Genomic DNA, 26,660 nt, shown 5'->3' on the forward strand with positions numbered 1-26,660 from the left:
AGTTTTATGAAAAATACAGAGGCTTTTAAATACAGATCTTTTTGCAATTGGCAACTAACAAATGTGTTTTCAAAGGCTGATATACCTGAAAATTGTAAAAGTAAGTGAGTTGTACAGTTTTGTACTATTTAAAGATGGTGTGTCAAATACTCGGGTAATCCCAAATAGAGGTTATTATTTTTGTGGACCAACTTGGAATCTACTGTAGCTCGAATAATAGTGAAATGCGCGTATTTAGGTAAAAACAGAAGAATATAATGTTTTTTAAAAAGTTACTAGGAAGCAGTGAGAAGTGATTTTGTGATAAAACGAGTGTCATCAAAGATGATACTCAGATTGTGGGAAGATTTCACTGGCTCAGGACAGGATCCACGTTCCAGGGACCACCAGTATAGTGATTATTTGGGACTGACAGAGGCTGTTATGGTATACGTTTTGTTAGAATTAGTCTTAAGGTGGTTGGTGCTCATCCAGTTGCCAGCCGAATGCTGTGTGATTTGGGTGTCATCAGCATAACTTCAGAAAATTAATCCAACCTTTGTCAGAGGGGCCATATAAACGCTGAAAAGACCCAATGAAGATCCTTTAGGAACTCTACGGTTATTGAATTGAAGTGGAGGCATATTCTGTTAGCTTTAATGCCTGCTCACGATCTTTCAGAGATGAGTATAGCCATGTTAATGTTTTGCCTGTGCAAAGGCCATACCTACTCTTTATATAAGTACTGTGTGAGACAGGGTGTGGAAGTCAACCTGTAGGCCTAATGATATCAAGGCACATGAGCGGCTACTATCCAGTAGTATATATATCTATATATATATTTTTTTAGAGTTTTATATAGAGCGAACTAGACCCGAGAAACCGAGTATCAGAGCGCTTTACATGAGCACCAGTTTTGTTACAGATGGACACATTCATTTTTGTTAGGAACGGGGAGATTAAGTGATTTGCCCTAGAATCACAGACTGTTGAGCGTCCTTGCCGAGTCTCGAACCCGGTTCCCCAGCTTCGAAGTCGACTGCTCTAGCCGTAAGGCTAAATCCTCTCCCCTATATGAAGCTCATTTTGCAGAGTCGAGCAACCTCTGAACTGTGTATAGTGTTCTTGCAAGTTAGCAATGACGGAACCCTTTTGGCTCCTTAAAGACGTAGAACTGAGATGTAAGTGTTAGCCCGGAATGCAGTGAAGGCTGGTTTAGAATGTTAAGTTCGCAGTTACACGTAGTTGAATAAAGATGTGTAACATTAAGTTCCGTGTGTGATGTTGTCGTTGGCATGTACCCAGGCTGGGGAGAACACTACACTGTGTGCTGCTCTGAATCCAGTTTGAGTGGGATATAGTTAATCAGTGACCTCAATAAAAGAGGATAGCTGGGTATTAATGTCGCTTTTGACCACCTTAGCTACAAAGGGGAGTAATGAAATGGGAAAGTAATTAGTAGATATAGGGGCATTGGACGAAGACTTTTTCAACAAGTGGGAGTGGCGACACTATTGCTTTTTTCACAACTAATGGTACTGCTTCTCTGAAGGATAGATTTATGGTGTTGCCTTGTATTGCAAATTGCTTTAGTATTTGTTAGTATGAATTCTGATAATTGAGGAAATATTATTAGTTTGTCAGCAGGTACCTAAATTGAACTATCTATCATGGAGTTCACAGCTGTAAAAAAAATTGAATTTTAAGAACTTTGGTAATAAAAAAAGGAGGCTAAAGAATGACACATTTCTTGAGAAGCTGAGATTACAGGTCGAGAGTTTTCTGGCTTCTGAAATTCACAGATAGATTAAAAGAGCTCTTGTAGAATTTTGTGCTTTTTGCAGCTGGTAGGGATAGATAAAGGATGCAAGCACATTTGATCTCTTATTGTATTTCGTCAAAGCAGTGGAGCAGATTATTTTCAGTTTCTAATAAGTAGTTACACATTCCTGCACTAAAGCCTTACATTGTCTTTTTGTAAATCAAGAGATTCAGTGTACCAAAGGGCAGAAGGTATTCTGTGATATGAGGTACTTTTATCCAAAGGCAACAGTAACCAAGGTCTTGAATGCCAATTGACTCTGTTGAATGTCAGGGACCAGCTGAATAGCAGCTAATTAGCTCCAGTCTAACGTTAGGAGAATTTGCTTAACTAAATTTGCCTTTGGTGTATCCACTGCACTGATACCTAGTGCTCTGGGTTGGGTGGGGTCGACAGATCACTACAGTGCTAAACCACCTGCCCCAAAATGGTAAGCCCTGCAATGCGGCGGAGAGTGATTTGATATAAAAAAAACACTTCTTACACCCACCAAGAATCTAATGTCATTAAAAAAAACTACCTGCTAAGGCCCGGTCGTGCCAATCCTTCCTTTTAAACAGTATCTAAGAGAAATGACCATACACACTTAAAACACAGTAAAGCTTTTCTAAAGAGAAAAAGACACTCACAAAACACTCACAAAAATTGGTTTTAGGATTCCAGCAGTAAATTCTCTCGGTGGGACTGATTAAATAGTGTTCAGGGTGTTGACACGTGACCTTCCTGTTGTACTAGAATGCTGATCTGATTGTCCCTAAATAGGTCATCTAGATGGCCTCTCTTTACCACACTTTTTTTGACTCCTGGCATTTTCCTCTCTCACATATTCTCCAATTCAAAGGACACTTTCAGCCAACAAACCCTTCCTATTGTACATTCACCATGGCACAAAGAGTGATGCCCTAATCATAAATCAGTCTATTGTTCGCTGTAACTGTAGTTGCCTTTTAAAAAGCTAGATGACAATGTGGCGTACCTGTGTCTCATGGTCTTGTTGGCAGGTAATAAGTTTGGTAAAAGTTCACGTCCTGTATGAGTACTGACAATTGCCTTTGCTGTTTCTAATGCTAAAATATTTACTTGATGCACTAAACTCACAGCTCTCAAACCCTTGGAAGATCCTAAGTTATATTTTGCCACAAATGCCTTTTTGGAATACTCCCATACACTCTAGATGGGTTCAACTTTTAACAGCAGTGGTATTTAAACTTTTTCTTCTCACTCCCTTTGAGCAAGAAAATAGTTGTACTCCCCCCCGTCCCATGTGAAAAGGCAAACCTGCTCATTTGTTCTACAATCAATATGTAGAATTTCAAATATCTTCCTTTTAGCCAGCATCTCACACCCCCGACTAGACTTCCCTTCATACCCCCAAATGGAGCCAGAAAGGAAAATGACACTCCTGAGCATGACAATCTCCATGGCATGCTCTTCTTTTAAAGACCTAGATGGTCTCAGGTCGAGTACTGTACCTTCATAACTTTCAGACTCTTGGAACACAGAGAGTCCCAGACATGCCAACTCACTTGGTGCCACTGTGTGCCACACGATTTGGCTCCCATGGTCACCCGGTGAGGAGCTGAAACCACACAGCGGCCGGAAGCAGTAGCTTTTCTGCTTATTTTTGGAGGCTGGAAGCAGTCAATGTCCAATGAGGAGTGTGGAAACACCCAAGGATATCGACACTGGCTTCAGTGACCCTTTGGTTTTTCTTGGGAGGGATGCAATGGGAGGTTGGTGGAGGGTTTGTTTTGGGGGGTGGTGTGGGTAGGGGGGTTGGTGAAGGGCAGAGAGCCTCTATGCAGCTATCAGCATGAGCCACGCCCCTTCTGCACACTGTGATGTTTCTTTATAAGTTGGCAGCTATGGAGTCCACTTCATAAAGCCATTTTCGGCTATAAACCTATGCTAATGGATGGAAATGGCTTCATGTATCCCCCTTGGAAAAACATAGAAGGATTTCTGACAGGTGTAAATTATTTTACTAATACAGAATTCTTCACCATGAGTGATGAGAAATCTGTCGCAGGAACGCCAAGTAATGGATGGATGAGTGGGTGGATTAAGGTGTGCTTTGCCGTCAAAGTTAATGACTGCCCACAAACCTGTGAGTAGTGGGCCTTCCCAAACGGCAAGCCAACTCTGTCCCAACCTGTACGTGGTTGGAGATTTACACCAGCAAAGGGCTGGAGTAACTCGCCTTCCAGGGTGGTAAAGTGCACAGATCACCACAAAACTTGGAGGAGGACCAAGGAAAGCGTGTTCTCTACAGGGAAAAATGTCTTGCATTTGTAGAGCAGGCTGCGTTTTCCTGGTGCACAATTGTACACTTTGTGCAGTAATGCATGAGGGGAAAATGGACCATGGTAGATAACACATGTGCATATTTACTACATTTCTTTGTGGATAGGGAACATAGTCTTTGTTAAGCACCTGTGAATAGATCTAAGGTTTGTTGGCCACCAATGATACATGTTGTTTCTCTTACAGATCCTGACTTTACATACCTTGGGGGCATCCTCAGTCCCATCCCAGGTCTAGTACTTCCTTTTCAATATATTTTGATATTTGTATTGCATGCTACAGTACTTTGACTGTGACACCAGGTTGTATGTTCTTCGCAGACTGCCAGTTCGAGCTAGCTGGAGCGGACGGCGTGATACGTTCCAGTCAGGTAGAGCAGGAAGAAAAAACCAAGCCCGGCCAACCGGTGGACTGCATTTGGACCATCAAAGCCACTTCCAAAGCTAAAGTAAGTACATTTGTATCATTCAACACATAATGTACTTTCAGATCATTAGAAGATGGAGTGGTCATTAGCACCAATTTGCATAATGCTTCACTTTCATTGAAATGAATTAGCCATTGGCTACTCGGAAATCAAGATGAATGCAGCATCCGAAACAGATTGTTCTTCAAAGCCAAAACAAACAACTACAATAGTGACCAGAATTTGTAATCATGCCTTGCTCAGCAAAATGGCCAGAATTCAGATGAGTACATAACGTGTATTTGTAAAGCGCACATTCACCCAAGGGTATCTTGGTGCTGAACAACATATGTTTATCGTTACCCAACTTAATGGTACTCATTTCATCAGAAGGATGATAGGCTAATTAGACTTGCTAGGATTTTAACTTGTGACCATGAGGTCAAACACAGGCCCCTACAGTAGATGCATTAGTCCACTAAGCCACCAGACCCAGGTGCTCCTGATGAATATCTTGTGTTGATAGATCTCCTTCTGTCATATCTCCTAGACATAGCATTCAATGAACATCATTATGAGCAGCCATGACACTGATCTAGACATTGTGATCTCTAGTTTTTGATGATGTGTATATTGCAAGATTCTTCAAAGTGCATACCATGAAAATATAGAACGCCATTGGTTGGACCGCCATTGAACTGTCTGCCAAGCGTGTTTTTAGCCATGACTTGTCTGTCTCTGTTAACATATGCCAAATCTGTGTACCTGACACCAACTTGCGTTATGTCATGTGTATTTGTGTAGCCATTGGTACCACTTGTATGGCTCGTACCTCATTCAGGGGCCCATTCCCAAAGTAATTTCGGAGTATGTAAAGTACTACTCCTGCAAATCTTCTACATACACTTACAAGCCTTCGTGATTTGGCCCCTCACTGTCTGAGCGCCATTTGCCATTCTTGGGTTTTCATTGGCCAGACTCACAGAGAACTGCTGAGCTTGTTCGTTAGCGTGTTTCTTATTGTTTAAAAGTGAGCCACATTAGAAGGTAGTTGGCAAGATTAGGACAGATTAGAAAAATGCAGTATCCATCATTGAGTTTTCAGAAAAAGGTCCAAAATATGTCTCCCCCACATGGCGTGAGAGGAGGGCGACTTCAAGAAATATGAGGGACATTTACACCAATTATCATTCTAGATTTAGGTACAATTCTGATTTTCACTTAAATGCAGGAAAATTTGCCTTCCAAGTTTACCTGAGAACAACCATGGAAGCTTAAGAGGGAAAAATGTAAACCTAAGTTGAAAGAACATTATTGTAAATCTATTTGGAAATACTAGTGTACATTTGTGGAAAATTAATTTGGCAGTCTGGAGGAAAACAGCTATGTATATTCACACAAAACTACTACTTAGATGAGAGAAAAGTACACAATGAAATAAGATCCTGTTGTTAACTACTAATTCTATGAACCCTTCCCAGTCTCTTTCATTGTCCTCGATCTCCTCTGCCCTTGCCCTACTGTCTCCTTTAGCTAGGGGTGTGCTATACAAATGCCACCTACATCCAAACGGAGTAGCGTGCTGCGCGCCAAAAAGCGCTTCAACACCTCATCAGGGGTAGCTAGAGACGTTTTAAGGCATGGGCAAAGTGGGCAATTGCCTAGAGGCCCCCTTAGAAGGTGAACTTTCTATTTGACCTCTCTGTTGTTTTTCTCTATCAAAACCTCTCCCAACCTACCTTTACTTCTGTCTCGCTAACCTGTGTCATATTATGGGAAGATATATTTAATTTTTTTTGTGTGATTCTGTTCCATTTTTACCATGTATTTTAGTATTGCTTGGTACCATGCAGGCTTGAATTAGCAAGAAATGGGTATTAAAATTCAAAGTTGTTCTGTACAGGAGCCACTGAAATAGGTCTTGCCCAGGGCCCCGAAATTCCTTAAGAGGACACTGGGGGTAGCAAGCGCTATATACATGCAAACCCTTCCCTCTTCTATCCCTTCACTATCCTTTTTCAATCCAGTTAATAAACTCTCATGTCCACCACTTAAATTAACTTCATATCTCCCTATACTAATTCACCACTAATCCTCTTTGGGTTCCAGAGTGGTGTGCAACTCTGCGAAAAAGTGCTTCGATGTCTCATCAGCGGTAGTAAGCGCTATATAAATGAAATAAATTACAAATGTATGCACTTCACTGTCCCCTCCCTAACCCATTCTGACTCTTCCCTCTCCACTTCCCTCTTTGTAAACCTCTCTCCGCCTCTGTTCATATCTTCCACTACCTCCTTGCTCTTTGGCTTCTGTGCTATCTCTTATCCTCTTCTCCAAACCATTCTCCTCTTCTATCATCTCCCCACTCTACTCACTCATTGTCCAGCCACACTTTGTTCTTCCGTCTTCAAAGACATAATACTGCCTTATCTTTAGGATTCAGTATATGTTTTATGTATGTTCCTTCTTAATTCTGGGACCTTTGTTAAGAGCTCTGTGTAAAACAGACTTCGCTGTCCATAGTTTGACTTAGTGTAAAGCACACCGACACTCCATTGGTTTATTTATGCTCTAGTAAAATGAATAAACACCGGAGGATTGGCATGAAAGACACCACATTGATGGTTAGCAATAGGATTTCATAAGAGGCCATGAGTGAACCTGGGTGTGTGCATCTGGGTGGATTGGCTACATCAAGAGAGATGTACTTATAAAAGTGAATGGAAAGAGTGAGCATGACTGGAGTACCATCTATGATTCTTCTGAATCGTGGTTCTGGAACGTGGGCTTTTACACGTCTTTTGAAACAGGTATTTTCTCACAGAATCTAAGATTCAGGGGAGGAGGGTTCCACAGTTTTGTTACATGATAGGAGAAAGTGCTCCTTCACTGTGGCAACTTCTTAATATTGGACCCCACTCGGAAACCTCACCCCAAGGAACAGAGGTGAGACTGTTGCAGTACATCTAAAGATCCTGATCCCTAAAGTATTATGGATCCCCTCCATTATTCATTGTAAACTTGGGTGAATGCCTCGAATGTTGCCCTACAGGTATTGGGCAGGCAATCCTTGTGTCTCAGCATTGGCTTGGGACGTTACCAGTAGACCTTTCTCTCATATTTCGATCTGGGATTGGTAAATTGGAGATTAGCAGCCATAAACACACTTTCCACAAGTCATGGCTATGTGTCTTCTCGTGCAGTAGCAAGCTGTTGGAGACAGGTCTTAGTTTCCTTGGAGCTTAAACTGTAACACTGTCCACCATTTGGTATCATTACATGAACTTTTGTCAATACCATATATGTTTTGTTGATAGTGCGGAGTAGAACAAGTGTAGAGTAATATGATTACCTAGCATGTTTTCTGCTCCTCACCATCTCCACCATATTGGAATGAGTAATAGGAATGTTCTTTGTTGAAGGAAGAGCCAGTCTTCCTTAAACATGGATTTAAGGCTGATATTGGGCACTTTACATATGTAAGATTCAATTTTGAGCTGGTTGCTTGTGACACCCTACGTATTGTTTTATTCTGAGTTTGTTTTAAGGTAATGTATAGTTTTAATACATGGTGGTTTGTATTTCTTGAGGTAAACACACGTGCTGACTGTGGTTTCTTTTTTTATGTTTGTTGAAGCATACATACTGAATGTCTTCCAGTTCTCCGTTTTCGTTCTGATATTGCTTTTTGCCCCGTCGCTGGTCAATTGCAATGTTTGGTTCAGTTGGGCACCCTTCAGTATACAAGGAGCACTATTTGAGAGTCCCACAGCAATCCACAAACAATATGTACACTTGTAATGTCATGATCAGCAACTTTACATAAAGGCCATGGACTGTATTTCTCTATATTCATAGATCTGTTTATACAACCAATATAAGATTGTTTGGAACTATGGACCTGCCATGCTGGCCCACAATTCCTCCCTGTTCCTCAACCTCAGCCCTCTCTCTTTGGTAGTTGGGGAGAGATAGCTGACATTCTCTTACCAGAAGTGCTCCTATTAAACTCTCCCTTGTGTAGTCCTCCTGCTAATCTGTACCACTTGACATGCCATTTTCCTTTCTGAGTTTGTACCTGATGTGTCCACTTCTCATGTTTGCCCCCCTACCCGTTGTGTTGCTCCACTCCGTTGACAGGTTGTCAGTTAGCGTCTTCCTCTCTTTGTATAAGGCATCCTCCCATGGCTCTTTCACAGGACCTTTAAATGTCTGTGTCTGCCATATTTGTATCTTCCCCATGGCCATTCCACCTTTCATGAGTCCATCCATGCTTCTCCTGTGTACTTTCCCCCCCAGCTTCTCCTCCTTAATTCTATCCGAGGTGGACGTGACTTCATCGTAGGCCCACTGACACTGAATTTGTCAAAATCTTCCCATGGTAACATTTGTTTATCCAACAACATTAGGAATTCATGTCAGACTGAGTGAAGGAGGGCTGCCTCTTAGACAGTACTGAGCCGCAAAAAAGCAGATTGCTGAATTTGAGATAAGAGGTTGTGACCATCAAGGAAAAGATTTTAAAAAGAGAGAGAAATATGTGGTGGGCAGATTAATTCCCAGGCAGAGTGCAACAGTGATCCCAATGATAGAAATACTAAATACAAAGGGGAACTGAGGTCGTAAGTGAGGAATTTGTTGGACCCATTAAGAATAAACAAATCTGGACAATGGGGGAAAATTACATGGGGCAATTACACACCTTACACTGGTTACTCATAATCCCAACCCAAGCCTAGGCAGCCCTAAATACATGAACCAAATATAAGGTGAGCTTTCAAAACCCCCCTTCCTGAGGGACACAGATGTATAGAGAGAGGCAAATAAGTACTATCCATACAAGTTTAAAAAAAAGAACTGCTAATAAATGCATTTTATGTAAAGGTCCCTTTCTAGCTTTCGTTTAAAATTCTCTAAAAATTAAACACTACTTTAAATCCTAAAAAAAACAATACGTTAAGTGTTCCAAGTAAAGGAAAGGTCTGCCAGTCCCCCAATATGTATTGGAATTGCTAAATGTGCGGGAGCCCTCTGGTCTAGTAGAATACTCTCTGCTATGTTAGCCCTACGGTCGATTAAAATCAACTGATGGGATCTCCTATAGAGCTTCTCCACAAATCACAGGATTTCCTGTTCTCCTCAAACTCTATCAGGCTGTTTATCTGAGAAATGTATTTCTTACAGAAAGTAGAGGTAGAAGAGTTTGTGATGGTTAGATTCTCTACCCAAGATGCCTAGCATCCAATAACGAAAAGCCCCCCTGTTACTAAATGTTTAAAAGTCTGAAATGGACTAAACCTCATTGAAGGGAGTTCTTATCTTCTGATCTAAGGGACCTAGTGATAGAAGAAAGTTAAAATGACCTAGTAGGATTCCCTGTTTTTATTCATTTTAATCTAGGCTCCCCAAATGTATACAAAGTACACTTTAACACTTGGAGATGGTTAAGCGATTTAGCATCGCTATGGTCTACATGTTGCGAACAGCATCTGCATACCTGGTCAATCAGCCTTCATCAGGACGCAAAAACGATAAGGTTCCTAGTTGATTATTGGGGTGACCCTAGCTGTGTTTTTTTGCCAAGTAATATGCAGAAATACATTGCATGTGCTCAATCACGCGTCATAGGTCCTTCCCCTTCTTTTTAAGAGTGCGTCAATGCTGCTGCATCGGCTAATAAGCTTTTTGAAAACGTTGGCATTGCATATTATCGTCATGGTGGTGTTATTGGGCAAGATTTCTCCTCTTGGTTTCTGGTTTTTTTTTTGCGTGATCGACATAGCACTGGATTTTGTAATATTAAACATAGCCTCCTAATTAATTTTTTTATTTATGAAGTGGAGAAGTTATATATTTTAATAAAAGTTATTTTACAACATCTTTAACCCCCAAGGTTCTGTAATTACTACAGTGTGCCTCTATTATCTCTGCTCACAACTGCTGGCAATGAATTTGCCGCAGTGTGCACATTGTCTGCTTCCACCAGCCTCTAAATCTCTGTTCTGTCCCTCTCCTGTTCTTCCTGTGGGCCATGGGTATTTCATGCAAATGCAGATGTGGTCGACTACAGTTACAGAGAAATGCAAGTGTAAAGGGTGTTATTAAAGTGATGTATTTCAGGCTTCCTGGCCGTGCATGCCTGCATATCCTTCAACACTGAACCCACCTCCACTCAGCACTGCTCTCTTCTCTAGTTCTGCCATCTCTTCCCCCACACTCACTATTACCACATACATGGTTCAACTACCACACTTCTGTTTTCTGTTCTTTCAGATCTCACTGTCTGCCCGCACTTTAATTCTATTGCGTTATGGATTTTGTGTATTATCATGCCCACAGAGATGAAATAATAATAATAATCTATATTTGTAAAGCGCAAACATATCAACCCTTAAGGTTTCAAGTTGCTGGGGGCCGTCAGTGAAGTTAAGTGAGCTATTGCCCAGAGTCACATGATGCTGAGCTGAGCTGCCACAGGCGCTGGGGATCAAACCATGAACCTCACACTCTGGAGTCAGCCGCTCTGGCTGCTGGGCCACACCTCTCGCTCTCTGCACCACTCCTTTGAGGTTATCATGTTATAGGACCCAGCGCTTGGTGGTGTGTTGTATGACGAGGTATGGGAGGAAGCTGCGCGCTTTTATAGTTTGTGGTGTACTGGCAGCTCTGATTAGCTCTGCAGGCCGATTTAGTGTGTTGGTAGTTTTCTTTTGATGCACTGCCCTTCACCTAGCAACAGTCCTGTTTCAGATCTCATCAATAGTTCATCTTTAGCCTCTCTCTTCTCCCTTAACGGAATTAGCTTATCAGCTTTACCCCTTCCATATCTCACACCACATCGACTGACTCTGCTACAATTACACCCTCAGCATGCACCACAGCTTACAAAAACACACAACACTTCTTCTAACACTACTACACTCTGCACTGCTGTGTCCATGTTCTAAATTAGCCTTTTTTAGTCCTACCAGGTCTTCGCCTCTCAGTACTGTAAACATTTCATTCCCTTTAACACCACCAGGTGCTTCTCAGCCCCCTTCACAGTTGACTCTTTTTAGTATTAACCAACCTTCACCCTCCCATAGCCAGTCAATCCCTTCTCGTTCCTGTACTTCTCTAACAGTACACTACCTTCACTGCTCACTATTTCGTTCTACCCTGTACCTTGTTGCACACTGCCCTTAGGGGCGGCCTTAGGCATGTGCAAGACGTGCACCTGCACAGTGCCACCAAACCCCAGGGGCCACCACGCCAATATATATCCTTAATATATTAATCCTCTGAGGATGGATACATATTTGCGTGCCGGCCGCTGGCAGGGATTTGGCGGCCTCCGGCTCTAACCCACTTCCAAACACCCTGACCACCCCCCTTCACTGGCCTCCGCGCTCCGCCCCGCCCAGACCCACTCTTCCGGAGCCCCCTACCTACACTCCCTGCCAAGGGCCGCCATGAGCCTAGAGCCGACCCTGCTGCCCTGCCTTCCACTTGGCACCACCTAGCCACCTACTGTTTTCCCTTTTCAGCCCAACCTCTTGCTTTTTCATTATCTCTAACACTACTTTGATGTTCACTCGCCGCTACTCCCTTCCGAGTTCTTCCCTTTTTCGCTGCACTAACTTAATTCCGGTGAAGTTATCTAGAATAAAACGTAGCAGGGCTCAGCCTGCAAGCAGAAGGTTTCAGAATTCTAGGCCCAGCCCTACCATTTTCTAATACTGAACTACTGTAAGAACCGATCCTTTCCTTCCCCACTATAATCACGTTCATTAATGTCGTGGGATGATTTTCTAAACATCGACATTACCTACCCACCCCTGCTGATGCCCGTTACACCCCCAGTGGGTTAGGCAATGGATGTGCATCCACAGTTGTAACAATGAGTTGGGACTTAAACAGTGCTTAATTTGTAAAAACTAAGTGCCAGGGCTCTAGTCAGGAGGCCTTCACAGCTTGTACCACCCTTTGCCACTGCCAGTGTCGCCGAGGACAGTACCTACACAGTTGCTAGACAGCACACTGCTACAAGTGTGACAATCCAGACTATTCCAGGCCTCCAAATCTATAAAAATGGCATGGGACGCACGATCAAAGCAAGACAGTTTTAACTGTTTTAACCTTCCTGTCTGCTATTTTAAATGAATCACAAACTTTGGTCCTCTGACCTAATTTTAATCACTGCTGCTGCACTTTGTTTTTCCCTACCTGACACTCCTTAACCAACACCAGCATACCGCTCTGCTCCCTGGTCCACCACGGGTTGTACTGATTGCGTGGAGAGAGTAGGCGGCAACATAACGTCTAATTTCCGCGTTGGAGGCAGGGGGGCGGAGTCTTGTGGTCAGCAGACTAGCTTCTGGACCTATTTAAACCTAGGCCAACCATGACGTGCAGCAGATGCGCCAAAGGCCCACCACAGGCAAGCCCATATGCGCCCGTCCGCATCTGGCTGGGGCCAGGAGCCATAACCCCTGTCCGTTCTCCATCAAATATAAGCTTCTACTCCCCCCAATTTCCTTCATTGCCTAAGATGAACGGTAAATGGTAATTGTCTATACTCTATGCCTCCATCTAAAGACAATAGCAACTGCCCCCACTGTTCTTTCAAATTCCGCCCATTTCTTAAAGTTCAGACACCCGCTGAAAATCAAGCTCCTTCAATGATGCTGCTAGTGAATTGTAGATCTTTTCCCAAGAATTCTACTGAAATCTCTATTTTATTAGAGGAGGAATGCCCCGATGCTCTGTTTCTAACCGAAATTTGGCTCAACAAGGAGTCCAATCCAGTCAATCAATCAGGGGCTTATAACGTGCGCTGCTCATCCGTGAGGGTTTCAAGGTACTGAAGGGGGGGAGCAGCTCCGGATCAGTCAAAGAGCCAGGTCTTGAGGTCCTTCCTGAACGTGTGCAGGGTCAGGTAGCGTCTGATGTTCACAGGGAGATCGTTCCAGGTCTTGGCCGCGATGTAGGACAAAGCTCTCCCATTTTGTTCTATTTCTGCGGATGCGGGGGACCTCTGCTAGGGTGAGGTCGGCGGATCGAAGGTTCCTCTTGGGTACGTGGAAGGAAACTCTCTTGGCAAGATATTTGTGCCTGAAGTTGTTGAGGGATTTGTAGGCGTGGGTGAGGAGTTTGTAGGTGATCCGCTTCTCCACGGGGAGCCAGTGTAGGTCCCCTAGATGTTGGGTCATGTGGTCTTAAACAATCCCTCCTTCATGGCTACATTATTCAGCGGTTGGATCGCAAGAGCGGCAGAGGTGGAGGCATTGCATTCATTTACAAAGATCTCTTTAAATGTCCAATCACAGCTGACCCTCTACCGGACTGTGAGAATCTTTCCTTTTCTGTAGGCTTCTTGCATACCCTTACGTTCTCAGGCCTTTTAATAAATCGCCACCCGGAGTCTATGGACAATTTCTCAAGTTCTCACCGATACCATTACTAACCTAGCCAGCTCCCTTTCCAACTTTACTACATTAGACGATCTTAACTTACATTTAGACGAACCCATAGACCCCATTGCTTCTGACCTGGTTAGGAATCTTTCAGTACTCCAGTTCAAACAAAGAGTTTCTGGGGCCTCCCATGTCAAGGGGCATCTTCCGGATCCCATTTTTACGAATAGCGAGGAACTTTCAGTGGGGTCCAAACCCTGCTGCCTTGGACTGACCACTTTCTGATCTCCCTATCAGGGGACCCCACAGGGACCTTTTTCCTCATTCAGTTTAGTTGGCAGTCAGGAGCGCAACTGGGCTAAGCTTCCCCTGGAACAATGGATCTCGGCCAGTGATAAATATAACAATTGGATTGAGTCCTCCCGAGATGATGTTCTTCCCAAAAAATCTACTTATGAAAAAAGTCAGGTCCAAGATCACTCCATGGTACTCCCCTGAGCTCCATGAACTCAAACAAATGTGTAAAAGATTAGAGAGGAATGGAGAAGGGACTTCGCGGAATCTAGCAAACTAAAGTATAGGGAGGCTAATAAAACCTATCAAGCTGGAATCAAATCCGCACAAGCTGCCTACTTTGAGGAAAAAAATCAGCCTCGCATCTCACTCCCTGCTGGAAATCTGCTGCATCGCCAAGACTCTCCTTAAATTGCCCCCTCCACAAGCTACCACGGATGACGCCCTTGCTCGCTGCAATAACTTGGTTTTTCCATGAGAAAATCCAAAACATATACATAACCTTCCATCTCACAGATGGCCATACAGATCTGGTTCAGTTGACTGCCTCACCTGATTGTACTCTAGCGTTGTTTGAACAAATCCCCCTGTTGGACCTTAAAACATTAGAATCCATTTTAGCTCTTGCTAAATCTGGCTCTCCTAGCGATCCCGCCCCTCCACATGCTTTGACCTCAGTCACTGGAACAATTCTCCCAGTAATTCTTGAGTTGGTTAATTCCTCCATCTCCACTGGAGTGGTACCCCCACCATGGAAATCTCCCCATGCTCAGTAAAATCCTTGAGACGCACGTTAATTCAGTCCTATCTGAATTTTTTAGAGTCCAATAATCTCCTTCACCCATCACAGACGGGGTTCCGACCCCAACATGGGACGGAAACAGCTCTTTTAGCAGTGGTGGAAGAGTCCAGGAGGATTCTGGACCAAAGTGGTACGGCAGCTATTAATCTCCTGGACCTCTGCACTGCATTTGTTACCGTCAACTACAACATCTTGACTATTAGACTCAGGAGTCTTGGGGTGACGGGGGTGTCATCACCTGGATGCAATCTATCTTAGAAGATAGGTCCTTTCATAGGCTAGTATTGGGAATTCCTTAAAACACTTTAAAGCTATATTTCCTGAATAGAAAGGAGTAGCTACATTGTGTTTCATATCTTTGGAATGGTAGTGACAAATCTTCTTTAATAATAAAGTGTGATTTAATATTATTAATTTTGCAATGCCACTTTTAGAAAGTCTAAAGAAAAGAAGTATGCTGTTCCTAGGGAAGCTGTAGGATGAAAGAAGTGACAGGCCACGCCGGTAATGGTGTTTACCAAAAAGTGCTACAGAGGACAAGGTAGTGAGTGCTCATCCAGGGATAGCTCCAATAAGGAGCAAGGGCGCTGACACACCCTAGGGGTGCATGCTTCATCATAGGGCAGCTCCTCGTTGGGCTGGCGCTGCAGTGCCCAACGGGCCCTGCAGGGGGGATCTTTGCCGGAGGTCTTCTCGGTTTGCCGTCGTGAAGCTAAATGATGTTATGCGAGGGTGCCTAGGTTTAGTGAGCAGAAGTGGGATTGTGTATGTGAGGTTTAAAAATGGCTCCTGGATTCTCCAAAATCAGTTTATTCGAGGAGTATCTGGGCCATGAGTAAAAACAGACTAAAGAGTTGTGAACTGAGGAGGGAGAATTAAACCTGTATCAGTTCTAGTGAGTTGTGCAGGGGGTCAACATGTTTCATGCCTTAATCAGTCCGTAAGGATCTAGGCAATTCTTCAGGACATATTATCCTCATCTACTCTGAGGGAGCGGTGTTGGACCCGGCCCTTTGGGCAGGTTCACCCCGAGACTTTTTGCTTTTTCCTAGCCTGTTTCTGTGACCTGGTGTTGGTGATTTTAGGCCTCTGCACACTTTTTCACTGTGGTACAGTGTAAAGTGCTTGAGCTCTCTGTGTATGTGTGGTGAGTGACCTGCCCTCCCATAGGAATGAATGGGGAATATGTATGCCCATGGTAGTTCCTGATGTGTGGGGAGTGCAGGGGCGAACTTGGTATGAGAGAACTCGTGAGACTGTATATGCGGCATGAGTGTGTCTAGTCTAGAAGTGCCACTTTTAGAAGTTGTCATATTTGTGTAATTTGTGTCTGGCGTGTGATTGGCTGGTGAGCCTGGGTCAGGAGTGCCTGGGCCTGCTTGTGGATTGACTGTCTGGTTTGAGGGTGACAGGGGATGGAGAGCCCAGGAGGTTGCATGAGTCAGCCCATGGATGAAAGGCAGCATCTGCTGCCAGGGAAGTGGGAGGAGATGGCACCTGATAGTGAAGGGCTGTGCCTGCCAAACCACAATGCTGGCTCCACCCCCCGCTGGGCGACTGCCACCTCTGTCCCTGATACTGACAGGACTTCCCTATAACCAATTCTAGCTGGTTCTCACACTGCCTACACAAAAGACTTCAAAGACTTTTCTGTGTATAAGAAGGGGCTGTGTCCCCTTCCAAAATGTTCTTGTTTCTGACTTGAATCTACCAGGGGCGGCCGCTGCCCAGCCCCTGGATGCCTGGAGGACTTCTGGGGGATCCCTCTGCCTTGCCTGGGCTGAGGGGGGGGGACTTTGCTGGACTTCCTGCTCCCCTAAGCACCTGGAAGTGCTTTTTCTTTGCTCTAGCGCTTTGGAGCGCTTTATTTCCCCCCCAGCGCTTGGGAGCACTTTACTTTTACTTGGACCTTTGGTCTTTGCCTCCTGAAGCTGCTGTATACCGCTGGGATCGTGGGCTGCTGGTGTGCCCCTAGGACGGAGCCTCTGCCGCTTGACCCGTGTGGCACGCTGGCTGCTCTCTAGCCAGATCGAGAGTGCCGTGATGGTAATTGCCACCAGCCCGGGGAACCTGACGAGGGCCGAGATCTCGCTTCCTGGCATCACCGCCGCGGCTCGAGGGCTCTGCTCCAGCATCGAAGGAGCTGCGTCTGGATTGGTCGACGGAGACGAGCCCCCTCAGCAGTACCGAGGCTGGGCCCGTCAGAGCCGCGCTGCGATTGGTCCGCAGGCCTGCGCGTCATCAGCCCTCTAGCCCGCTGATTGGAGCTCGCGGCGCCACGTCATCGAACGCTCGCGCCCTGATTGGCGGTTGGGCTGACTCGTGCCCAGATTGGTTGGTGCAGCGTGAGCCCCCACGAAGGATCGTCGGAGCGAGACAGCGGACGGAGACCGACCCCCGAGTGACCGGAGGCCGGATTGCGGAGACAGGAAATGCTGCCCGAGACGAGAGAGGAAGAAGAGCCCCCGCCAGAAGAAGTCGCCCGGTAAGTGGAGCCGGGCCTGGGAGGGCTCCTTGGTGCAGAAGACAAAGAGAGGAGGGGCGCGAGGCACAGTACCGTACCTGCCCCCGCCGCAGCGCAAAAAGGACCCAGAGCCGAGCAGCACGATAAGAGCCCCGCCGTCACTGGTAATTGCGGGTGCAGTGTTGCTTAGCTCAGAGCGGCCCCAGTTGACAGCGGGCCGCTCCGAGGCTCCAGGGCCCCTTGCATTTGTGCACAGAGTCCCGAGGGACTCCAACGAGGGCAGCAGTTAGATGGGGCGTCGGGGCACATTGCCGGTGCCCGCCCCCGCCTGCCTGCAAGTGTTGTGTTGCGAGCCCAGAGAGGCTCGTGGGGGCATTTTGTTCTTAGAGCCCTGAGAGGCTCCCTGCCCCATGATGTTCAGAGCCTGTGTAGGCTCCAACGGGGGCACGAGTACTTCAGAGCCTGTGTGGCTCCACCATTTGTGGCGCAATTCGCCAGAGGGGCTACTGAAGGCCCTGCCACAGTTTTTCATGATTCTCCAGCTGCCCAGCAATTAGTGGGCAGCTGCACCGTTTAAGCGCAATTTAAGGAGAGAGTCCCTGTGTGGGACAGAGAGGGCACAGTGGTGCCAGGCCTTCACAGCTGTGCAGCACTTAGTGCCAGCTGCTACGTTTAGGCTTTCTTTTCTTGGACTGGCGCAGCATGGCAGCGCGCCCTGACATTGGAAACAGGGTGTCTGAGCCCCAACAAGGCCAGTTGGCCTAGGGACTGCCACAGGGTGTGGCTTATGTAAGTTTTGCGCAATGTGGTTACCTGCTATGTCTAGGATGGTAACTGCCTACTGTGTGTTTTTGCACAATTGTATGATTCTGGCACCTCTGAATGTTTTTAGGCATCATGTGTCTTCCTTTTCCCTGCACTGCACCTTTGAATGTTTTAGGCATCATGTGTCTTCTTGCGCTGCACCCCTGAATGTATTTTATTGCATCATGTGCCATGTTCTTAACACCGCTGAATGTGTAGGTTTATGCATCATGTGTTTCTCTGTACTACTCCTCTGAATGTATATTTATGCATCATGGGTAATGTGTTCTTTCCTAGACCCCTAAATGCTGTGTGATACTTAGGTGGTTGTTCTTTTTAGTACAGGTGGTCCTAGTAAGGTCCTGGTTCCCTGCGTGACATTCTCCTAAGGTGTTTAGGGTTGCGTAGGTGGTACTTACCTGTTACCAGTAGATACTGGTTGTGATTTCTAACTGTTACTTTGTGCTACAGTGATTTTATATCCTATATTCTAATTTCTACTAAGTGCTGATTATGACAGTGGCCCATGTGGCCCTGTCCTGTACATAATACCTTATGAATGTTGCCCGTGCCGGTTGGCACAATGTACATGTGTGATTTTTTTTATCTGATATGTGTTTACAATACAAAAGTTATTTTAATATAACCTTGTGTGGAGTCCCTTTTGTGGTGTGCCTAGTATGTTGTTGCTGTTGTGCGCTGGCGCAAATGCTTTACACATTGCCTCCGAGTTTAGCCTTACTGCTTGTGCCAAGCTACCAAGGGGGTGAGCTGGGGTTATCTTGGCGTGTGACTTCCTTGCCCTGACTAGAATGGTGGTTTCTGCCTGGCTTTGGCGTCAGCCTTAGCCTACCAGAAATAGCCAGTTCTAACAATGAGTAAAAACAGACTAAAGAGTTGTGAACTGAGGAGGGAGAATTAAACCTGTATCAGTTCTAGTGAGTTGTGCAGGGGGTCAACATGTTTCATGCCTTAATCAGTCCGTAAGGATCTAGGCAATTCTTCAGGACATATTATCCTCATCTACTCTGAGGGGGCGGCAAGTGGTGTTTAGCCAAAGGGAAGTAGGAGTCACGTCCCCTCAAGTCAAGATTCCACAGAAGTCCTAATATGTGGGGAAAGAATTATATGACCGGATTATCCGGGTACAGACGGCATGGGTAGGTCCCATGCTAGGAACCTCGCGGACTGAAATTGGTCCTTCTCGCAACATCAGCGAGCATCCCGGCCTGTCTCTGCTGGGGCTTAACAATCCATATTTTGAAGTGCACGATTTTTCAGAAGGTATAATTGTACCTCGTATAATTTTTTTTTTCACATATTCGGAACCAACACAGTGCCCTTCGACGGCGAAGCACTGCTGATCATTGGATATCCCTGCGTAGCTCGATGACGACCCAGGGCCCGATTGTGAGGATCGATGATGATGCAGCGGCTGCATCATAAGGGGTTGGACACCAACATGGGAACTGACTGTGAGGCTCGACATAGACGCATCCACCCGGCTGCGTGGATTGGAACGGGCGCATCAAGTCTTTGATGCTGATGCTTGCTTCATCCAAAGTACTTTCTCAGTGAGACCTGTGTGAGTCCTGTAGCCGTCTGCCCTCCATCGCAGTTGGCCTGAACTTTTGAATTTGTCCAGGTCCAGCGCGACCTCAAGTAACCCCTTAGTGCTATTGACTTCAAAGCACTACTTTTTGATTTATTCTTTAAAAATTCATAACTCCTGTTCAAGTGATTGGAGTTTCGTCATGGTGGTCCTGTTTCATTCATAAAATTATTCTCTATTTTTCTAAACATGTGTGGAGTACTTTTGTGGTGCTTGCATTATGTTACTGTGTGTGTGTTGCACAAATACTTTACATACTGCCTCTTTAGAAAAGCCTGACTGCTCAGTGCCAAGCTACCAGAGGATGAGCAGAGGTTGTCTTTTAGCGTGAATCTGGCTTACCCTGACTAGGATTGTGGTCCCTACTTGGACAGGGTGCATACCTCTGCCAAATAGATACCCAGTTTCTAGCAACCACTCGTTATTACATTTTCTTACAAACGGATGGTCATGGATATCATATGGGTTTACCAAAGTTGCAGCTGTAACCCCCTGTAGCCCTGACTGTGCCATAAATATATGATCCCATGGCTCTGGGATGGAGCAGGCTGTGCTACTGGTAAAAAGATAGGTAAAAATCTATCATAGCTCTTAACTCTTGTTTCCATCCAGCATTTCCTACACCCTGCTCATCCCCATGCCATACAGCATCTTCTGCTGCACTGTCTTGGGGCTGGAGAGAGACCGGGAGTAGGAAATCATTTCCCTTCCGTACCAGGTCCCTGGGAAGTGCTGTAGGTTATGTTAGTAGGATGAAGTAAAGGGTGAGAATCTGCATAGAAGTCTCTCGCTCCCTAGCATCTGCATCCCAGTGTGAACCTGGAGACTGCCCACTATGTCCTCACTGCCTACTCAGGCCTCCTGCAAGACGTGGAAGGTTCTAGCATGGGGAGTCTTGCGTGAAGGTGCCCCTGAAAAGCAGCGGGATTGCACACAAGGGCAGGCTTAGCCTCATCAACAGGATCTACATCTCATCTGCATCTCTCTGGACTGGGGTCGCAAACGGGAAAAAAAATGTCAGAATGTGCTTTGAATGAAGACACACAATAGAAAAGGAGTATGTAGCTTTACAGCCAGAGCTGCCAACATTGGACCTGGAGAGTCAGGTTCAAGTCCTGGCGTCGGCTCAGCAGCACCGTGTGATTCTGTACAGATCACTTAATTCCCCGGCGTAGGTGGGTGGGGAATACATCTAGCCTTCTTTAATGTAACAGGTGCTCGAGTGAAGCAGCTCCGATACTCTTGGGGCGAGTTCGCGCGAGATTAAACCGCAAAATGCATGCTTCTGGACACTTATAGGCCTCGGGCTGAAAGGGCCCTGTTATGAAGTTAGCACACCAGTAGTTGGGAGTGGGCGGAGCTAGGGGGCCAGAGGAAGAGGAGGAGCGGACACAGGAAAGGGGTAGTTAGAGTAGGGACAGGGCACGAGCTAGATGTATTAAATAAAGCTCCAGTTTAGATGGTACCAAGTGTCTGTGTTTATTGTAGCACGATGCTACAACTGGCGACGAGGGTGGGATAGAGCAAGCCACACTGTATGCAGAGCCTCCAACAAATGACGCCAGTCCCCAGGCCACAGGTGGGTCGCTCCTGCGGGCGCCTGCGCCTCTCAAGGTGACAACTGGAGGGAGTATGAGTCCCAGATGGCAAGAATGGCTGGAAGAGTTTGAAGACTACGTTGAAGGATCGGACATTGTAGGGGACAAAAAGAAGCTGATTGCTCTGCGCAACCTGGCAGGGCGAGAGATAGTTAAAATAATCAAAGACCTTCCTGCTACTGACACGGATACTTACGACAAAGCACGTGAAGTTATGAATAAAAAATTTCTTCACAAAAGAAATGTAGACTACGAACGCCACACGTTCCACTCCGCTCGGCAAGGGAAGGATGAGCCCATGAGTGCCTTCATGATGCGTCTGCGGAGACTGGCTAAGTACTGTGAATTTGATAATTTCTCAACAGATGCCGCTATCAAATCACAAATAATAGACGGATGTTATTCTGATCAGCTCAGGAGGCGCCTACTGAGAAAAGTGCATGAACTAGATGACATAGAGGAGATGACACGAGTTTATGATCAGGCAGAGAAGTACGCAGCCGATATTGAAACAGAACACAAAGGGAGCCATGAACAAGTGCGACGTGTGCACGCCAAAAGCGACAGTCGAAGGAGCTCAAGAGATAGACAATGGAGGTCGCACACGTCTTCCTGTCAAGAACAATCCAAATATCAGCGACGAGAACCATGGAAGAAAGAGAGGAAATCGGAAAGAGTAAGGAAATGTTACCGATGTGGGTATGATTACCCTCATGTGGACAGCTGCCCTGCCATGGGTCAGAGATGTCGGAAGTGCGGTCGAACTAACCACTTCGAAGTGATGTTATGTTATGTTATGTTATGTTATTTGTACACTTCTATAGCGCACGGCCACTCCACTGGAGTATCCCGGCGCTTTAACGAAGACTCCCAACCGAAGATGGGGAAAAAACATAACACCAAAAGGGCATAACAAACACAGAAACAGCATCAAGATTACGGGAAGAGCCAAGTCTTAAGGGCCTTGCGGAAAGACAGAAGACTAGAAGTTTGTCTTAGAGAGATTGGAAGATCATTCCAGGCATGAGGGGCCAAGTGACGAAAAGACCGTCCTCCTGCTCTTGCCCGTTTGATAGTGGGAACACTCATCTTTGATAAGGACGAGGATCTAAGAGATCTGGGAGGGGTATACCAAGACAGTCGTTTGGAGATATATTTGGGGCCTATGCCATGCAGGGCCTTGAAAGTCGTGGTCAAAGTTTTAAATAGAATCCTTTTTGCAACTGGGAGCCAATGCAATGTGGCGAGAAGATCCGTGGCTCTGGCTTTCCTTGGAAGACCAAAAATGGCTCGGGCTGCAGAATTCTGGGCGATTTGCAGACGCCTGACCAGATATTTGGGAAGTCCCAGAAACAGAATGTTTGCATAATCCAGCCTGGAGCAGATCAGTGCCTGGACAATAATTTTTCTGTGCTGGATAGAGACTAGGGGGAGAAATTTGCGAAGCATCCGCAGGATGCCGAAAACATTTCCCAGTGAGAGATGAAATATGTGGTCCGAAAGATAGCTTGTTGTCAATCACCACTCCCAAATTTTTGGCTTTCACAGACGAGCTAGTGGGAGGAGACATATCTTTCGGCCACCAGGTTTTCCAATCGGGTTCAGATGTACAGCCAAAGAAGAGCAGCTCCGACTTGTCGGCGTTGCACTTCAGCCCATGGCGTCCAAACCACTCAAAAACAGCACTCAAACATCCGTTGACCTGGACACCATCAAACTGGCCATCCCTGTTACTTACAAAGAGGAGCTGGGTGTCGTCAGCATAGCTGACAATCCCGGCGCCAAAAGACTCCGCTGTCACCGCCAGGGGGGCCATAAAGATGTTGAACAGGAGGGGGCTCAAGATGGAACCTTGAGGGACCCCCACTTCAAGTGGTGACATTTCAGCAGAGAAGGGTGGCGCCCAGATTGTCTGCCGGCGGTCGGCTAAGAAGGATTTAAGCCAATTCCACACCGTTCCCCGCAGACCAAAGTCCCAGAGTCTGGAGAGAAGAAGTGCGTGGGGAACGGTGTCGAACGCCGCCGACAGATCCAGCATAATCAGTACCACTTTTTTACCAACATCCAACTCCTCCCTGATGGCATCTGTGACTTCAAGGAGCGCGGTCTCCGTGTTGAAATTTGCACGGAAGCCAGATTGAGTATTATGCAACAGACCCCTTTCCTCAATAAAATTGGAAATAGATCTGTGAGCAAACCTTTCAGTCACTTTCGCCAGAGCAGGGAGTAAGGAGATGGGTCTGTAATTTGCATGGACTGCAGGGTCGAGCGCAGGTTTTTTAATAAGTGGCAAGATCATGGCACTCTTCCAAGCTTTGGGAACTACCCCGGAAGAGAGTGACAGATTCAAAATGGGATTAATCAAATAATTAAGAACAGGTGCCATATTTGCTAGACACTTAGCAGGGCAAGGATCCTGTGGAGATCCGGATTTGAGACTTGTCAGAATAGCAAGAGAACTCTCATGATCTAATGGGGGAAAATTGGACAGAAAGGGGCCATGATCTGGCAAGGGACACCCCAGACTTGTCGTATGCTGCTGGAAAGTGGCCTGGAGAGATGATTGAATAGAGGAAATTTTCTGTACAAAATAGACAGCTAATTCCTTCAACCAAATTTCGGAGTGAGCATAGGTCGGAGTATAAGCAGAGGGGGAGGTGAAATCTTTAACCACCCTGAAAATTTCCTTGCAAGAATGCTCCGCTTCATTTATTCTAGATTCCAGATAGGATTTTTTACCATCCCAAATTAATTTATGGTAGGCTCTAGTCAGCGTCTTAAATTTTAGCCTCTCAGAAAGATCATAGGATCGCCTCCAAGCTCTTTCTGCTTTCTTAAGATCTTGTCGTGCTTTTTTTAGATGAGGGGTACACCAAGGGGCAGATGTTCTCTTATCTGCAGAATTTTGTTTCTTGGCCGGAACCAAGCTCTCTAGACGGTCTGTGAACCAATTATGGAAGAGATCGATGTACTCCTCTACATTGTCAGAGGTGGGACACGGGAAGTTAGTTAGAACATTTGATAGCATCTCTGTAGTAAGAAGATGGAAAGATTTAGAGGGATGCTTTAGCGACCCTACTGGTTTAGACCGTGATGGAACCATGACAGAGATGGAAAAAGTGATGAGAAAATGATCTGACCACAAAACTGGCATGGGAGGGTCAACACAGATAGGAAAAGTAGAAAAAATCTGGTCGAGCGTGTGGCCTTTATTATGAGACGGTCCTGCCACATAAGGAGATAGGCCAAACACGGAAGTAATATCTAACAGTTTTAGAGTGTCCGGATCCGAGCTATTATCCATATGGATATTTAAGTCACCTAATAAAAAGCAATGATTGGACCTAAGGCATGGTATTGATAGGGCTGCCTGTAGTTCTTCCAAAAACAGCCCCACCGAACCTGGTGATCTGTAGACCAGGATACCAGGATGTGTGGGGACTACAATAAGGAGAAACGAAGTGGTACCACAAGGACACCACAATCTGACACACGAAGCAGAGCCCCAAGAATGTCTCGGTCCGACACCCGAAGACACCATGCGCGAGCTGTCCAAGACCAGACGGAGCAGTCCTCTGGGTCGTCACACTCTAGCAGAGAGTCACGTCGGTCATGTGGGAGCGGAGGTCACCCTCCAGAGAGTCCAGACCGTCGTCCCGAGACTCAGCATACACCATCGAGTACCTGAACCTTGCGGCAGATCCGGACCAGCTTAAGTAATACCCACAGCTGGATATCAAGGTTGGCAATCACGGCACAAAGTTTGTACTAGACTCTGGTGCATCCTTAAACTACATTCCAGTCACCGAATACGAAAGAATGAGCCGACGGCCTCCTCTGACATTTGCACCCGTGAGAGTCTTCACGTGGATGGCCAAGAAGCCACTTCCCTGCCTGGGGAAGTTCTCGACGACTCTTAAACATGACAACACAACAATATCAGCGGTCATCCATGTCATCAAGGGCCCAGAGGCAGACTGTCTATTGAGCCTGCCAACCGCTGAACGACTTCACCTAGTAGAAATTATTTTCAAGGTCAGCGACAACCAAGATGTGACTCACCAGTTTCCCGGATTGTTTCAGGGATTGGGCAAATTGAAAGACTGTCAGGTGCGACTGCATATTAATGAACAAGTCAGACCCATCGCCCAACACCCTCGACGGGTACCATTTCATCTACAGACTGCTGTTGAGGAAGAACTCCAGGATCTGTTAGCCGCAGATATCATCGAGCGCACCGATGGCCCGACCCCATGGGTATCCCCAGTAGTTATTGTCCCAAAGAAGGGCACGGCCAACAAAGTCAGACTCTGTGTAGACATGCGCCTGCCCAACACTACAATCGAAAGAGAGCGACACCCGGGACCGCACTTGAGCGATATGATCGCAGCGCTTAATGGGGCCACCGTGTTTTCCAAGTTGGATTTAAATAAAGGGTACCATCAACTGGAATTGGAGGTAGGGTCAAAATACATCACCACCTTTGCAACCCATCTGGGGTTGTTTAGATATAAAAGACTGAGCTTCGGAGTTTCCTCAGCGGCCGAAATATTTCAGGAAACCATTAGGCAAGTCATTCATAACATTCCGAACACGCTCAACTATAGCGATGACATCCTTGTCTATGGTTCTGATGTACGAGAACACGATATCGCACTCAATCGCGTCTGCCATGCCCTATTGGAGGCAAACCTGACTCTGAACAAAGAGAAGTGCGAGTTTCACCAAGCCACACTGAAGTTCTTTGGACATATCTTTTCTGGAGCTGGCATGAAGCCTGACCCTGACAAAATTGTGACCTTAAACAACACTAAGAGTCCCCAAGATGTCAGTGAACTCAGGTCGTTCCTTGGAATGGCCAGCTATTGTGCTCGTTATATTAGGGACTACGCAACGATCAGCCATCCCCTCCGCATGCTAACCAAACAGGGTCAACCATTTGAATGGACTCCCCAATGTGAGCAGTCATTCAAGGAAATCAAGAAAGCGGTGGAATCAGCGGATCACTTGTCATACTTCAACCCAAAGCGAAAGATTGAGATAACTGTGGATGCCAGCCCCGTGGGGCTTGGAGCGATCCTGGCACAATATGAGAATGACTCAGATCAACGCCGCATCATTGCCTACGCGAGTCGTAGTCTGACTGACCCGGAACGGGCCTACTCACAGCCCGAAAAGGA

General features: G+C 46.0%; 1 protein-coding gene across 1 annotated transcript in view; it reads left to right on the forward strand.

The window, feature by feature from the left end:
• Window positions 1-26,660, forward strand: part of NETO2 (neuropilin and tolloid like 2) — a 364,319-nt gene that overhangs the window by 279,721 nt on the left and 57,938 nt on the right. The window contains exons 5-6 of the mRNA XM_086945126.1: window positions 4,292-4,336; window positions 4,426-4,553. Of these exons, the coding sequence (XP_086801252.1) occupies window positions 4,292-4,336; window positions 4,426-4,553 (173 nt within the window). The remainder of the gene's footprint in view (window positions 1-4,291; window positions 4,337-4,425; window positions 4,554-26,660) is intronic.

Source organism: Lissotriton vulgaris, chromosome 12, assembly GCF_964263255.1.
Source record: "Lissotriton vulgaris chromosome 12, aLisVul1.2, whole genome shotgun sequence".
In the NCBI taxonomy this organism is placed as follows: domain Eukaryota; kingdom Metazoa; phylum Chordata; class Amphibia; order Caudata; family Salamandridae; genus Lissotriton; species Lissotriton vulgaris.